Source organism: Pristis pectinata, chromosome 28 (assembly GCF_009764475.1).
Source record: "Pristis pectinata isolate sPriPec2 chromosome 28, sPriPec2.1.pri, whole genome shotgun sequence".
Taxonomy (NCBI): Eukaryota; Metazoa; Chordata; class Chondrichthyes; order Rhinopristiformes; family Pristidae; genus Pristis; species Pristis pectinata.
The window spans coordinates 27,046,346-27,063,089 of NC_067432.1; the positions used below are offsets into that span (position 1 = coordinate 27,046,346).

General features: G+C 40.8%; 1 protein-coding gene across 4 annotated transcripts in view; it reads right to left on the bottom strand.

The window, feature by feature from the left end:
- Window positions 1–11,606, bottom strand: part of mindy2 (MINDY lysine 48 deubiquitinase 2) — a 61,228-nt gene extending 49,622 nt beyond the window's left edge. For 3 of the 4 annotated variants that reach the window (XM_052040521.1, XM_052040519.1, XM_052040518.1), the window contains exons 1-4: window positions 10,455–11,606; window positions 9,937–9,994; window positions 8,659–8,823; window positions 2,513–2,577 (exon numbers count right to left, since the gene is read on the bottom strand). In XM_052040521.1, coding sequence (XP_051896481.1) covers window positions 2,513–2,577; window positions 8,659–8,823; window positions 9,937–9,994; window positions 10,455–11,162 — 996 coding nt within the window. In that variant the 5' untranslated portion in view covers window positions 11,163–11,606. The remainder of the gene's footprint in view (window positions 1–2,512; window positions 2,578–8,658; window positions 8,824–9,936; window positions 9,995–10,454) is intronic. The other variant, XM_052040520.1, reaches the window with a different exon arrangement.
- Between the last annotated feature and the right edge of the window lie 5,138 nt (window positions 11,607–16,744).

Genomic DNA, 16,744 nt, shown 5'->3' on the forward strand with positions numbered 1-16,744 from the left:
CTGGTGTGATTATGCTATAGACCCTGAACAGTCACAAGAACACCAAGGACAGATATGGAGGCAGATTAGGGAAAGATGCAAAAATAAGGGTTGTCATACAACTTCCACAATGTCGACTGGGACTTCCTTAGTGCATGAGGTTACAGGGGATAGAATTCGTTAGATGCATCCAAGTTTGTGGAGGTGACGAAGGTGATTGATGAAGGTAGAGCAGCGGATGTTGTTTACGTGGATTTGAGTAAGGCACTTGACAAGGTCGTTCATGGTAGGCTCATCCAGAAGATTAAGATGTATGGGATCCACGGTGACTTGGCCATTTGGATTCAGAATTGGCTTGCCCATAGAAGACACAGGGTAGTGGTTGATGAGTCTTATTCTGCCTTGTGTCCATTATACTAGTGGTGTAACACAGGGATCCGCAGTAGGACTTCTGCTGTTTGTGATATATATAAATGACGGATGAAAATGTGGATGGGTGGGTTCGTAAGTTTGCGGATGACAAAGATTGGTGATGTTGCGGATGGTGCAGAAGATTGCCAAAGGATACAGTGGGATTATAAATCAGTTGCAGAAATGGATGGAGAAATTGCAGATGGTGTTTAATCCAGCCAAGTGTGAGGTGTTACATTTCATATCCCAAAGTGCAAAGTGAAACTACACAGTTAATGGCAGGACCCCTAACAGCATTGACGTGCAGAGAGATCTTAGGGTCCAAATCCACAGGTCCTGAAAATGGCCGCACAAGTTGATAGCATGGTAAAGAAGATAGGTGGCATGCTTGCCGTTATTAGTCGAGGCACTGAGTTCAAGAATCAGGAAGTTATGTTGCAGCTTTATAAAACTCTGGTCAGGTTGCATCTGAAGTATTGCATTCAATTCTGGTCACCCCATTATTGGAAGGATGTGGAAGCTTTGGAGAGGATGCAGGAGAGGTTCATCAGGATGCTGCCTGGATTAGAGGGCATGTGCTACAAAGAGTGGTTGGACAAACTAGGGTTGTTTTCTCTGGAGCAGCAAAGACTGAGGTGAGACCTGATAGAAGTTTATAAAATTATGAGAGGCATAGATAAAGTATACAGCCAGTATCTTTTTCCCAGGGTTGAAAGGTCTAATACTGGAGGGCAGGGCATGCATTTAAGGTGAGAATGGAAAAGTTCAAAGGAGATGTGCGAGGCAAGCTTTTTTAAAAAAAATACAGAGAGTGAGTAGGTGCCTGGAATGTGCTGCCAGGGGCAGTGGTGGAGGCATATGATGGGGGTGTTTAAGAGGCTCTTAGATAGGCACATGAATATACAGAGAAGGGAAGGCTATGGACCATGTACAGGCAGAAAGGATTAGTTTAATCAGGCACTATTAGCTTAATTAGTTCGGCACAACATCGTGGGATGAAGAGCCCGTTCCTGTGCTGTACTGTTCTGTGTTCTATGATATTGATGAATGGTGGAGCAGGCTTGGCCTACTCCTTTTCCTACTTCTAAAGTTCTTAATGCTTTCTATCATTATGCATTAGAAAAATCTTTCAGCTTAAATATAAAGGGTTTCATGTCTCCACAGTTTAATCTGCAGTGAAAAACCAAAATTGCCCACCTTCCAATAGACTGTAGATACTTTGGTGCCCTTGCAAAAATCTGCAACAACTTCAGGTGAAAGCAGCAACTCAAAGTTCACTGACGTTACATAAATGAAGTTACATTTCAGAAACAGAGCGCTGTGGACTGCATGACAAAAATGAATGATTTTCTTCCTATTTATAGCTGAGTTTTGAAAGAGTTTAAATATATTTACTATGAACTAAATGTACTAAACAAGCTACTGTAAACATTCTAGATAACTGACTAAAAAAAAATCTGCAGGGGTACTTATCCCAGCCCATTTTACTTTCATTACAGTTTACCCTGGAACTGGAAGAAGTCTAGCCTATACATGAAGGAAACCTGGGAAAGCAACATGACAGATGTGACTCAGTACATTTAAAAGCAGAAAAGTATATTTCAGATCTAAGTGAGAGACTTCATACTTTCAGCAGAAAATGGATTCCCAGCACTCCAAAAATAACATTTTAAATGTTTTTAAAGCATGATGGGGCACATCCTCAAAATATATTAAACTCAACCTATCTCCCAACACATGCACCAATTTACAACAGTCTCTCCAAAGAGGCCTTTTGCTCTATTCTCAGCCTTCAGCTAATTTCCATGGGGTTTGGAGTTTAAAAGTGTTAAAACATGCCCATCATATGATAATTCCACAAATACACCAATTGATTTTATCTATTTTTAAATTCCATATGTCCAAATCAAAACAATTGTGTTGTCTCAATTTTAAACAGTTAAGTCATAGCAAGATTGGTTGGTCAAATAATTCTGTGAATAAAATCTCTACGACTCCTATTCCTTTGGGGGCATCTTGAGATGCAGGAGAAATATTATAGCAATGTTGCTGTTAGGGTTACTTGCAACCCTTTTCACTTAGGGCTCCATCTAGTAAAAGCATACAGTCAACAGATTAGTACCTGCTCATAGTTCAGTCTCTGAGCATCTGTGATCTCTTTTGGCTTTGCGTCAAGAATATAATCACCTGTGGAAAAAGAAAAAAATACTCAAGATCTTCAATGCTCATTAATAACCACTTTAATATTTTACATCAATTAGGTTCATGCACTTAAACATTTCAACCTGTAATTTCTGAGTTCTACCCTTCCTTCATTAATTTACTCAAACATCAATAATAAATAACCATAGATTGCTAATGGAATTAATGGCGCCATGAAGTTCAAAAGACTGCAGTGACGTGCAAAATTATCACATTGTCGACCAATATCACCTTGACAATTCAATATTCTTCAGAATTAAACTCCAAGTATGGATGTATCTCAGAGGCTATGAAGAAAATTAACAAAGTAAATTGTTATCATTGCAAAAGTTTATTTAATATAACTTGACAGAACAAAATACAAAATTGCAATCTTGTGCTGCAGCTCTTGAAGCTAAAAGCAGGTAAAAAGAAATCTAACTGTGAACTTGTTTATACTGCAAAAGGGAGAATCAGTGAATGACAAAGTGATCTATTTGGGGATAAAAGGAATATATCTCTATAGTTTATTTTCCAGTTAGATTAAACTTAAAACTTAAAAATATATACTCATTAAACTTGTCAGATGAAAACCAGCAATTGCCATGATATACCCCTGTGAATCAACTGGCGACTATACCATGCAGCATCAAGCCGCCATACAAAAACTACTGTTCCAAAGAAAACAAAGCAAATTATATAGCTGACAGAAAATTGGGCTTTTAACTGTTGCCATTTCTCTCTGCAATTTAGTCTCTCTTTTATAATCATAAAGCTACAATCTCATTTCATTTTGTGTCATTACCCAAAACCAACAAACACATCCCAATTAAGTAAACTTAAATCTGACAAGCAGAGGATCAGTTTCAAACAAGATCTATAAATGAGGTAGAATAGTTAAATCTTTGAAAACTCCACAAACTGCACCACAGGGATCGTTTCAAATACCCTATTCATTGTTTTAATCACAGTTTCTGATTATCAATTTAGGCCTCACCAAATAGCAACAAACACTAATGCTCATGAATTCAATTTATTTTACTTTTTGCACTTTGTACAGAACAGAAATTGCTTCCCACCCACTCCAAAAAAAACATCTGAAAAACAGCGGAGTAAATCTATCAAATAGATTTAACTGAGCTTTTCCATCTTCCCCACCAACTTTTAACACTCTCCAAGGGGCCTTTTGCTTCATTCTCAGCCTTCAGCTAATTAATCTACTGTGCATGCATCAATACCAACCTTTGCAGAAGTTCTACCTTCAAAGAAAAATTTTAAACCTTGCATTATAAGAGAGTTGCAACTAAGTCTATGTTATCTATTGACTTGTTTACAAATGACCAAATATTTTAAGTACTGCAGGACAAAATTATAATTCGGGATCTACGAAGTACAACCTTATTAACAGCCATGATCACGACAACATAATGGATTATACAACTTTCAATGAAGCTTCAAAACTTTACTGTGAATGACAGCATTAATTCATATCCCAAATACACAGAGTTAACTGCCAAATATTAATAATTTTGATGGCTTTTTAGTTTAGAAGTAAAGAGTTTAGGGCCTGTATTAGGCAGCAGTTCCATTATCTACAGATATTAATTATTAAAGTACAAACCACTAAATTGCAGCCCCACAGGAATGACTTGTACTTCAAAGATAATGCTCAATTGAAGTAGACATATGGATGTTATTATCCTTCTTCTCGGGACCTTTCATAAGGAAATATTTCACTGAGCTGGTTCAGAAGGTTAGAACACATGGGATCTAGGGTGAACTAGCCTACTGGATACGAAATGGGCTTGGTAATGGGACACAGAGGGTGGTAGTGGAGAGTTGTTTTTCAGATTGGAGGCCCGTGTCCAGTGGTGTGCCACAGGAACCAGTGCCGGGTCCTTCGTTGTTTGTCAGATACATTCATGATTTGGACGAGAACGTAGGTGGCATGATTTGTAAATTTGCAGATGACACCACAATTGCTGGCATAGAAAGTGAAAGAGGTGGAGACACAAGGGACTGCAGGTGCTAGAACCTGGAGCAACAAACAAGATGCTGGAGGAACTCAGCAGGTCAGGCAGCATCCATGGAGGGAAATGGACAGTCAACATTTCAGGTCGAGACCCTACATCTGGACTGAAAAAAAGATTGTCTGAGTTTGCAACAGGATCTAGAACAACTGGGAAAGTGAGCAAGGGAACAGCAGGTGGACATGGTGGTGAGAAAGGCACATGGCGTGCTTGGCTTCATCAGCCAAAGCACTGAGTACAAGAGTTGGGACATCATGTTATAGTGGTACAAAATGTTGGTGAGACCACACTTGGAGTACTGTGTACAGTTCTACGTACCACAGTATGGGAAGGATGTGATTAAGCTAGAGAGGGTGCAGAAAAGACTCTCAAGGATGTTGTCTAGATTCAAGAGCTCAGATTATAAAGAGAGATTAGATATGCTGGATGTGTTTTCCTTGGAGCAAAGGAGGCTGAGGTGACACGATAGGGTCATACAAAATTGAGAGGCATAGATAAGGTAGACAGCCAATGTCCGTTTCCCATAGGTGTGTCAAAAACTAGGGGGCATGGCTTTAAGGTCAGAGGGAGGAGGTTTGAAGGGGATCCGAGGGTAAACTTTTCACACAAAGAGTAGATGTTATCTGGAATGAGCTGCCAGAGGTGCTTGTGGTGGTGTCAGGTACATTAACAACATTTAAGAGGCATCTGGACAGGTACTTGAATGAGCAGGGCATGGAGGGATATGGAATTAATGCAGGCAAGTGGAATTAGTATAGATAGGCATGATGGTCAGTATAGATGCAGTGGACCAAAGGGCCTGTTTCTGTGCTATACAACTGTCTGTACGGCCCTTTGTTGCACAATAAATGGGCAGACACGGTAGTGTAGCGGTTAGTGTAACGCCATTACAGTACGTGACCCGGGTTCAATTCCGGCCACTGTCTGTAAGGAGTTTGTACGTTCTCCCTATGTATGCATGGATTTCTTCCCACATTCCAAAGATGTACGGGTTAGGAAGTTATGGGCATGCTATGTTGGCGCCAGAAACGTGGCGACACTTGCGGGCTGCCCCCAGAATACTCTACGCAAAAGATGCATTTCACTGTGTGTTTCTATATACATGTGACTAATAAAGACACCTTAAATCTCTCATCTTAAAAATATCACAAATTCAATTTGATATTCTATCATGAATTGCTGATTGGCTCATTCGTTTTGATCTGTTATTCGAAACTTGGTTTTAACCAACTTTATGCAAATTTACATCAAAAATCCCATATATACCCTTTGCATCTTGTTATGTGACATTTTGACAATAGTTAAGCATTCACTTGTTAACACTGAATAATACATAATAACTGAATAACGCATAATAAGTCATCTCAAGAAAACCAAGGTTTCTGCCCTGTCATGTTTTTGCCATTTTATTAACAAAGTCACTGCTTCAAAGTGAATGCTAGTACTGGGAAATGTGACATCTATTTACACTGGAAAAAGAATGCAAATTAACTTAAAAATAAAAACAAAACACTGCAAGCAAATCTCTCCTCTGCACTTTATCACCTACATCCTGCAGGACCAAGATGCAGCGAGAGTTCATGACAATGATGCATGATGAAATTCCAACTTTTGCAGAAGCAGAGACAGCTTAGTTTGTAGGTTGTACATTTGAAATGAGACAGACTCACCTCATTTGAGTGGAAACAAGCACAGACTTAAAGCAGCTGAGAGCCAGCTGAGCAGACGTAAATCTGAGAAGACGTATCAAACTCCCTACTCCATTACGCCCCCACAAATAAATACTCGTTTTCTTCAGTAAAAAGGCTTAAAATTCCTGGATAAAATCATTGATCAGGCTTATTATGGAGTCCATTTGGTCATGGTGCACAACATTCAACCTGCATGTGCTGTCCTCACACTCCAAATGACACTGGGCCCCGAGTCAAAACTGGACAGCATCTGTCTATTTTGTCTTTGAAAGTGACGAAGCATATCCGTGTCTGGTTTCGTATGGTTAAAACAGGCGTGTGCTGGACAATTCTAGGATTCTTCTTCTTGAGTGCCTTTCCCGAGAAAAAGGACGTGCACCACTGCAGAGGCTAAAGATGCCACAGCTTTGCCAATAACTTACATAAAAAGGATTTCTCTTTCAATCTTTTAAACTCAAACTTCCTTGAATTGTGGGACTCACTGTCAAAGTAACTATTTATTAATTTGTTTTTTTTTGTCCTGACAAAGATGTGATAACATTGTGCATCAAATGAATAACATACCAAGCCACTTGGGAGGGCAGGTGAAAACCTACAGCTGAGTTGGAATGCAATCATGCAAGTCAGATTAGGTTAAGGATGGCAGTGTTCCATCCCAGAAAGACACCAGTCTAAACAGTTTTTTCTTTAAAACAATCCAATCACCTCACCATATTTTAAACTTTCCTCAAGATCCAGATCTCTGGGCCAAATTTAAATGCTCAAACTGCCATTTCATATTAATTTTTCTGTATTAAATATTTAGGCCCACAGATTACTAAATCAGTAATTTAACTCAAATGTTGTACCCTTGCTTTTAACTGAATCAAATCTTTAGCTTATTATTTCATGTCAATGCAGCACTGAATTCCAATAAGGAATAGAAAGGTGGACAAGATCAGTTCAAATCTACCTACCAGGACCTACTTCAAAGCAGGGCAAAGACACCATTTTCCCACTAGCACACACATTCATAAATAATGATGCACCACAACTCCAAAGCAGTGGATTTACACCATCTTATGCCGTTTGTGAACTTCAGCTGACTTCATCAGTTAAAGCTCTGAGCCTTCTGACATTGGTAGTAGGAGGCTTTCATTATTATTCCTGAAGAGTTCCGAACTGCAGAACTCTTACAAGAAATGACATTTGAGGATTCTACATTTCTCAATGCAAACATTCAAGCTTTCTGTGCAGATTTGTTTAATTTTTGAAGTCAAGAAATAGGTGGTATTTTGCTTTACAAATCCTTAGAAAACCTCAGCACAATTTTAAAAATATAAAATGAACAAGGTTCTAATTTATGAGACAAATGAGTGGCAATGGACTGCAGAACTATTTGTTAACTCCTGACAGGCAGGTAAAGTTGAAGTGATCTGCCGTTATTCACTTCATTGCATACAGTATATTACACAGGACAAATTTTGTCTTGGTGAAAATTAAATTATTCAATGAAACAAATTGGGCTTGATCCAAGATATGGGGCTTTTGTAGTTCTGGTCTCATTGGGATAGCTTTGGTCACATTTCTTTCAAGGAGGATCCCGCACCCTCTGTCAAACTTTTTGACCATCATTAATTGTAGCAAGGCCTTGAAGAATCCAAAGCCATTACCTGGATTTGGTACCTTGCTTTATAAAATTTACAACTGCGTGGTATTCTACCAAAACAAAGTTCCTGGCTATCTACTTTCCCATTAAATCATTTGGTTTTGTGGTTGATAGCTCATAGTCAGAAACTGCATTTTGTTACATCTTATCAAGTGTCTTCCACCCATCATCTATATCCCCCTTTGTTTTGTTAAGAGTTACACTCCACATTAGATGACAGATACAATAATCATTATCTTCAACACCTCGCAATGCAGTGACAGAACTTCAACTTGCTCTGATCTCCACATTTAAAAAAAGGTAATACAAATGTTTTAAATTCCTGAAAGACAATTTCTTCTCAGCATACTATTTTCAGAGAGCTATTCAATTCAAGAAGTTGTCTTTTGCACGATGACTTTAAAATTTTGTTGATTACAAGTTTAGCTCCCACTACTTGCATCTGACTACTTAATGCAAAGCTCATCAAGTCACATCAGGCGTTACAATCTTATCAGATAGATATGTATTTACAAACTCCACACAAATCCAAAAACTAGATCACCTACAAATAGTTTATACCCCTGAAGCTCAAAAATACCATCTCCATATATCCAAGTTGCTGTTCCAATTGTTCCCTGATGCCAACAGATAAAATTCAAGTATGGACTTAGTTGCACGGTAGTGTAGCGGTTAGCGTAACACTATTACAACGCCAGTGACCCGGTTTAACTCTCACCGCTGTCTGTAAGGAGTTTGTACGTTATCCCAGTGTGTCTGCATGGGTTTCCTCCGGGTGCTCCGGTTTCCTCCCACGTTCCACAGACGTACAGGTTAGGAGTTGTGGGCATGCTATGTTGGTGCTGGAAGAGCGGCATCACTTGCGGGCTGCCCCCAGTACATTCTTGGTAACACAAAAAGCAGCGTTTCACTGTGTGTTTTGATGTATATGTGACTAATAAGTAAATATCTTATCATTCCCATCCTCTTTTCAAGCATAACATTCCAGATCATAATTTATTGCATGAACAAGATTTTTCTTCTGCCCTCTGGTTCTTTTGCCAATTATCCTAAATCAGTGTCTTGCCTTTTCCCAACTCTGAAAAGGATTTTTACTTTATCATATCAAAATCCCTCTGGAAGCTTTAACCTTCTCTGCACTGGAGGGAACTCAGTTCTCCATCCCCTTCTGCTTAACAGAAGTTCCTCATCCCCAGTTATCATTTATAAAGGCAAAGATTCCATAGGCCTTTTGAAAGAAAACAAAACGGCTTTTGTGACTTTTCCTACCAGCTCCAAAGATTTCTATGACTACGACAGTTTCTACAGTTTGCAGACACAGCCCATAAGTGCTGAAGCGATCAAGTGGATTGCCTTTTATTACAGCGTTAGACTTAGTGCTGTTACAACATGCAAGTCAAGAGTATTCCATTACACTCCAGACTTGTACATTACAAATATCCACTGAGTGCCTAGTTACCATGACATTTGACTATTGCAAATGAGCTCCTAATTGACAGCGTCCCAAAATATTGGTGTAGGGAACCTCAGCGATGGCAATGCAACTGAGTAGTAAGAGGAGTTGGTTAGATTCTCTCCTGTTGGAAATGGGCTGCACAAGTGCAATCAATGCCCAAGTAGTTTATGAACCTAGATATTGTTCAATCCCTATTGCATCTGGAGAAAGCTGTGCCTTAACTAATCACAAACAGTCCCACTTCCCATTCTATAGCAGAGAAAGATCATTGATGAAGCAGCTGAAAGTTCCCATGAAGATATGTTACAGAAGAGTGTTTTACAGTTCAACTGAAGCAACCCCTAACTTTGTAATGAAATATTTCAAAAACACTCAATACTGTGGAATTTGTTTCCAGTCTTTCAATTGACAAAGCAAAAAAAACTAAAAAGATTTACGATAAACAATTAGCAGAAGCTTCACATTAAGGACAATATGATGAGGCACCATTTCAAGTGAGTAACAATTCACTTTAGGATCAGCCAAAAAAAGCAATCTTACCCAAATACTCCATTAACTGCTCTGCTGTTATAATTTCGATCATGGGTGGTAGTTTAATCTATAATAAAAGTGGATATTCATAAATCAGGTGAAATGCAGAAACTTATGTTTATATAGCACCTACAAAAGTAACACATCCAAAGTGCTACATAGGATTATAAGTGAAAACAACAAGGACATCTTAAAAGAAAAAGAAAACAGCGGTTGAAGTGCTCTGTTCCTCCAACTCTTGCACATTATGTACTCCCACACTTTCTTCACCCATCACCGGCAAGAATGCCTTCAGCCTTCTAGGCCAAGCTCCAAAACTGAACATATCAAAGCATTATAGCCTGGAGGAGGATACAAAGACAGTAAGGGCTAGGTAGGACATGCAGGGATTTGAAAAATGAAGAAATGAATTTTAAAACTGAGGCATAGACAAACCGAGGCTTCTGCCTTTCAGCGAGTACAAGAATGTCGTCAGCTAAACAGGCATCACCATATTATTAAAAGATTTTTAATATTTTAAATTATACCTTCCATGCCAAAAGAAGCACGTTCATGATTGCAAGCAGAGGACAAGGGCCATTTTCATTCTGTGTAATAATGGGCGTGTTTTCTGTTTTCCATTTGATCCACTTAATATGATAAACTGACTGTCCGGGAAATCTCTCCTTTGAACCGGACGGTTTGGCAAGACCGTCCTTGTTGTTGTACTCTTCACTCTGCAGAGCGAGAGCCAGGGCTCGGTCTTCCGTCCCCTCACTGTTCAGGTCAGAGCTCGGACAAGAGTTCAAATTGGAGAAGGACTCGAGGGAGTCAATGCTTCGCGATTCGCCAGGCAAGCTTTGGTCACTGGCGCTGTGGTTGTGGTCACCCTCGGGGGTTCTCCTCGGGCTGCACTCGTCCTGCGGCTGGTGATCCGTGTGGTGCTGAGCGAGGCCGGGCGGAGCGTCCTCTCTCGGCCCGGCGGCAGCCTCCTCCCTCACTTCGCCCATCTTGTTTACCAAGTTTTGCAGAGGGCCGTCCCGGACTGTTCCTTCCCCGCCGGGCGCGCCCTCCGCCTCCGCCTCTCCCACATCCTCATCCCGCCGCCGGCACGGACACGGAGCAGCGGGGCCCGAAGCCGCCCCCGGGCCGTCCGGACCCTTCAGCCGCTCGCCGTCGCCCCTCGCAACGGTGGGCCCCGCTCCGGCTAAGTCCCCGGCCACGCCACCCCGCTCGGCACCGGCATGACTTTCCATGTGTTTGGAGGCAGGAGGGTGGGGGGAGAGGGAGGGAAGAGGGAGGGAGAGGAGAGGAGAGGAGAGGAGGGAGCGTCGAGCTGTTTACATGGAAGAGGCTTCCAGCCGCTGACAGGCAGCCGCCATGACACGGCCAGCAGCCCGTGACGTCAGACGCCCGGCGGGGGCGCGCACCCGTGCCCGCGCCCCGCCCTCCCGCAGCTCAGCCTTGCCTTGAAACTCCCTGTCAAACACCCCGCAAGTCTTCACAGAGATAACCATGCCAGTTCTATGCAACAACACAAATCACGCAGAAAGTAGTGGGAGTCTGTTTCCCCTTTACGTCCACCCGACCTCGTTCGTTGTCTTCTGCAAAAGGCAGAGAAAAGTGTTTGCAACAGCAGCAAGGTCTGATTTCCTTTCGGGAGAGCTAACTTTATTTCATGGCTCTGTCGGTGGGGAGGATTGCGATCTTCCCCGTTAATGCAAAGAAATGAAAACAAAGGAACACTATCTGGCAGGAAATTGAGATGAGTGATTGTAAGCATGCGCTGTGGTAAACACGCCTACTTTCTTAAAGAGGCATTAACAATAAACTGCAGCAACTGTTCCACATCAAAAAGTAGTGGAACCAAAGTTTAGCTAATTTTGACGAGACGGCCAATTAGAGCTTTACTTCGCATCTTATTAAAACAAATGAGTTGCATTGAAATAAGCTCAGCGTCAGCAGTGCATCAGAAGGTTGTGAGATGAGACACCCCAGAAAAAATGAGCGTACTTTCGTGTCATCGTTTGAATTGACCTTTAAACCGAGGCCTATATTTCAGGTAACAGATCGTGCGGCACTCTTTTGAAAAAGAACAATATTGAATTACAAACATCATTGAAAGATATTATCTGGGAACGAATCTCAATGTTGTTTGTGCGACCTGTCAATCTACAAATTGGCTGCCATACTCCCTACGCTACAAAATTTACTACACTTCAAAAATATAATGTTAGTTGTAAAGTGCTTTTGGGATATGCTAAGATTGTTGACATACGATGAAGAAGGTAGCAACTTGTACTATTCAGTCACAGATAGCCTTCAAAACATCAGCAGAAATGATTACATTCATATTGTGTTGAATACAAGAAAGTACAAAATATAAAGCAATTTTGTTGCTATTTTGACCCACTAACATTGTCACAAAAACATAGCACTTGCGATTTTAAGACATTTTGAATGAAGAGAGAAATGTTTCACTTCATCACATAATCTCACAACAACTAATTTTGGAATTGAATGGCCCCATAGCATAGATTAAACAAAACATTAGTTCTCACTTTTTGAAAAGTATATTACAATTATATTTTTCCAAAGAAAAATTCTCTTTCTCCTTTGCACAAGAAATGCAAAGAATATAAACAGCAACATTTTTAGACAAGTAAAGCATAGTTCAGGTTGTGTCACTGCACATTAACAGAATTTAATTAGAAAAACATTTCCACGATGCATCGTGCAGTCAAGCATTTTGATGAAAATTTGTTCACGCAAACTGCAACTTGTTGCCTTCCATGTTCAGCAATGCCATCTGGAGATGCAACAAGCAGGGAACTGATGCTTCCCAATAAGGAAAATAGAAACATCAGAGTACATCATCACAAACCGCAGTCATGTAACCCATAGTGACTGACTCAAGAATGGTACTGGCAGTAATCTGAGAACAGATCACCTGTGGTGTTCGTCACAGAGTCATGGAAACAAGCCTTTTGACCCACTGAGCCAGCACCAAGCATCAAATGCTCATTTATACAAAGCTCTCTTTTTATTCTCTCCAACTTCCCATCAACTCTCCCCAGATTCTACTACTTACCCACACACTAGGGGCAATTTACAACAGCCAGTTAACCTAATCATCCACATGTCTTTGGGATACGGGAGGAAGCCGGAGTACCCTGGGAAAATGGGTGAACAGGGAGAACATGAAAACTCCACACAAATGGCACTGGAAGTCAGGATTGTACCTGGTTTGCCAGAACTGTGAGGCAGAGGCTCTGCTGGTTATGCCATGGTGAGAAAGCATAGCACTCTCCAGATCAAGCATGTCCACACATGCTTCTTGGGATCTTCTAACGTTTCTATCTATGACAAACAGGTTTAAAATCTCCTTACATGTTGCACAAACATTTGGAAATCTCAGAGAAAAGTTATAATAATATTTTCAATGGCTTTTGATGAAAACTGTCAGAAGTAACAAGTACAGGGCCAACTCAGTAAATACTCAGGGGTGGTACAGCTGATAGAGCTGCTGCCTCATAGCTCCAAAAACCCAGGTTCAATCCTGACCTCGGGAGCTGTCTGTGTGGAGTTTACACATTCTCCATGTGACTGTGTGGGTTTCTAGTGCTCTGGTTTCCTCCCACATCCCAAAGAAATGTGGGCTTGTAGGTGGTCACTATAAATTTCCCCTAGTTTGCAGGTGAGTGGTAGAATCTGAGGGGAGAAGATGGGGACAATAAAAAAATTGGGCTTCATGAGGCAAATTGGTGGTTGTTAGTCGGTGTAGACTTGGTGAGCCAGGGGTCCTGTTTCTGTGATGTATCCCTCTATGATTGCATAACTCTATGACTCGATGATGTAATGATGATGTAATGTTTAATCTTCATTCATCTGAAAAGACACTACTTTTCTCAGCCACTCTTTTCATTCATGGTAGATCATAACTCCACATTTAAATTCTTATTATCCACATTTTATAAACTTCTACTTGATCTCTTTAGCATTGCCTCCTTTGTCGGACAGTTGAAGATGTTCCTCTGCTTTATTTTTGGTTCATCTCCAGATCTTAATTTTTGTCACGTATCCATTTAATTGACAAGTTAAATGGCTTGTTAATGATCTTACAGCATCCTGTATGGATTTTTTTTTAGAAAAACTGCAGAACATTGTTGGAATGGTTTGATTATTTTAAAGGCATTGCATAACCCCAAACTTCACCTCCCCCTCCCCTCTTTTAATGCTTGTTTGCCATTGCAGTAGAGAAACCTACCCATTTATTTTATTTTAGTATGGTGTCAAAAAATTAGTGGTGTTCATTCATAGGTATTAAAAACCTTCAACTTGTAAGTGAAATATTGATGAATGAATAATACTAGTCTATTAGTACATGCAAGGAGGACCACTAATTAAATCCTTTTGATATACTTCTTTAATTTTGTAGATTAGACACATCTCCAATTTATTCACTGTTCAAAAAAAAACAATTATGCTGTGTTGTTATGTTATAAACCATAGAAAACAAGAACACAAATCTTTAGCTTGGCCTCCAATATCTGATTTCTGTCTTATAAACAATAACTGTTATCCTCCAGTGATAGAAGTAGCATTTTTTAATATAACAAAACAGTCAATGTTTGTTGTGTTCCAATGGACCTAATATTTTGGCATTCAGTCTGTAAACCCTTGAAGTACAGCATTATTAAAATCTTATATCAACAACATTGATTTATTTTTTGGATTTGGGCAACAAATCGGTCCAAGACCAGAGTCGATTGCTCATCCCTCGTTGCCCTTGAGAAGGTGATGGTGAGCTGTCTTCTTTCTGATGAATCTTTCTGGTGAAGATGTTGTCAGGTAGGGAGTTCAAAGGATTACACCTAGTGATGATAAAGGGCTAGCAATAAACTTCCCAATCAGGATGGTTTGCCACTTGGAGGGGAAGCCGTAGGGGGTGGAGTTCCCATGCAGTTAGATGAAAATTTATAGCAATCATGAGCCTGAGTGGCGCTGTCAGAATAGGGGAGTAACAGCAGTGTATTTTGTAGATGGTGTACACTGCAAAGACTGCACCATTGGTGGAGGAAAAGAGTGTTTAGAATGGTTAGTAGGGTGCCATTATAATGGACTGCTTTGTCCTGGATGGCATCAAGCTTCTTGAGAATTGTAGGAGTGGCATTCATCCAAGCAAGGGAAGAGTATTCCATTATGCTCCTGATGTACATTGTAGATAGTGGGAAAGATCTGGACTGCCAAGAGGTAAGTCACTCACTGCAGGATAGCAAGCCTCAGACCTGCTCCTGTATCCATTGTGGCTGATCCAGTTTTTGGTCACTGGGGACACCCCTTTCCTGCCCACCCAGGACGTTAATGGGGACCTGCTGCTAGTAATGCTAGTGAATGTCAAGGGTAGACTTTCTGGTGTTGGAGATGGTTATTGTCTGGCACATTTGTGGCAAAAATATTACTTGCTACTCATCTACCCATGCCAAAATATCATCTAGGTCTTGCTGTAGGCAGGCATGGGCTACTTAATTTGCTAAGGAATGACAAATGGGATTGAATATTCTGCAATCATCAATGAAATTCCCCATTTCTGACCTGACAGCCCCGAGGAACTCCTGCAATAATGTCATTAGGCTGTGACGATGCACCTCTAACAACCAAGATGGTCTTCTTTTGCGACTCTAACCAGTGAAGTATTTTCACCTCGATAACCATTGAATTTAGTGGGATCCTTGATTCAAATGCTGCCTTAATGTTAAGGGTAGTTACTTTCATCACACTTCTGTAATTGAGTGTTTGGTCCATGTTTGGACCCAGATTCTGATGAAGTCCGGAGCTAGTAGTCCTGGAAAACTCCAAACTGTGCATCAGTGAGCAGGTCATTGGAGAGTAAGTGTCACTTTTGGTGACACCTTCCACCATTTTGCTGATCATTGAGAGTAGATTAATCGTACGATACTTAGCTGGACTGGATTTGTCTTGCTTTTTTATGAACAGGACATATCTGGGCAATTTTCCATTTAGTTGAATAGATGCCTGTGTTGCAACTGTACTGGGGCAGTTTGGTTCGAGCTGCAGTTGTTCTGGAGTTGAATACTCCATTGCTACAGCCAGAAAGTTGTCTGCTCTCAAAGCCTTTGCTGTATCAAATGCTTTCAGCCATTGTTTTGATATCACACAATGTGAATTGAATTTGTTGAAGACCGGCTTTCTACAATGATAAGGAGCTCTGAGTGAAGCCAAGACAGATCATGCATTCAGCCTTTCTGACTGAACATAACTGCGAGTGCTTTTGTCTTATCTTAAGCACCCACATGTTGTGGTGGTGGATGGAGATTGGGCATGTTCTTGGAACCTCTCCTCCTCCTGTGTATTTATCTGTGCACGATCGTTTATGACTAGATGTGATGTCCTGTAGAGCTTCAATCTGATTTTTTGCTCTAGTCAGAGTCAGAAATACAGCATAGACACAGAACATTCAGCCCATCAAGTCTGATCTGACCATCAACACCCGTTTACACTAATCCTACATTAATCCCATTTTTCATTCTCCTCACATTCTCATCGACTTCCCCCAGATTCGACCACTCACCTACACACTAGTGGCAATTTACAGCAGCCAATTAACCTACCATCCTGCATGTTTTTTGGGATGTGGAAGGAAACCAGAACACCCAGAGAAAATCCACACGGTTACAGGGAAACTCCATACAGGCAGCACCTGATGTCAGGGTTGAATCTGGGTCTCTGGCGTTGTGAGGCAGTGGCTCTGTGAGCTTTCCCACTATGTCGCTCTTTGGTTGCGGGGCCACTGAGCTCTGTCTATCGTATGCTGTTT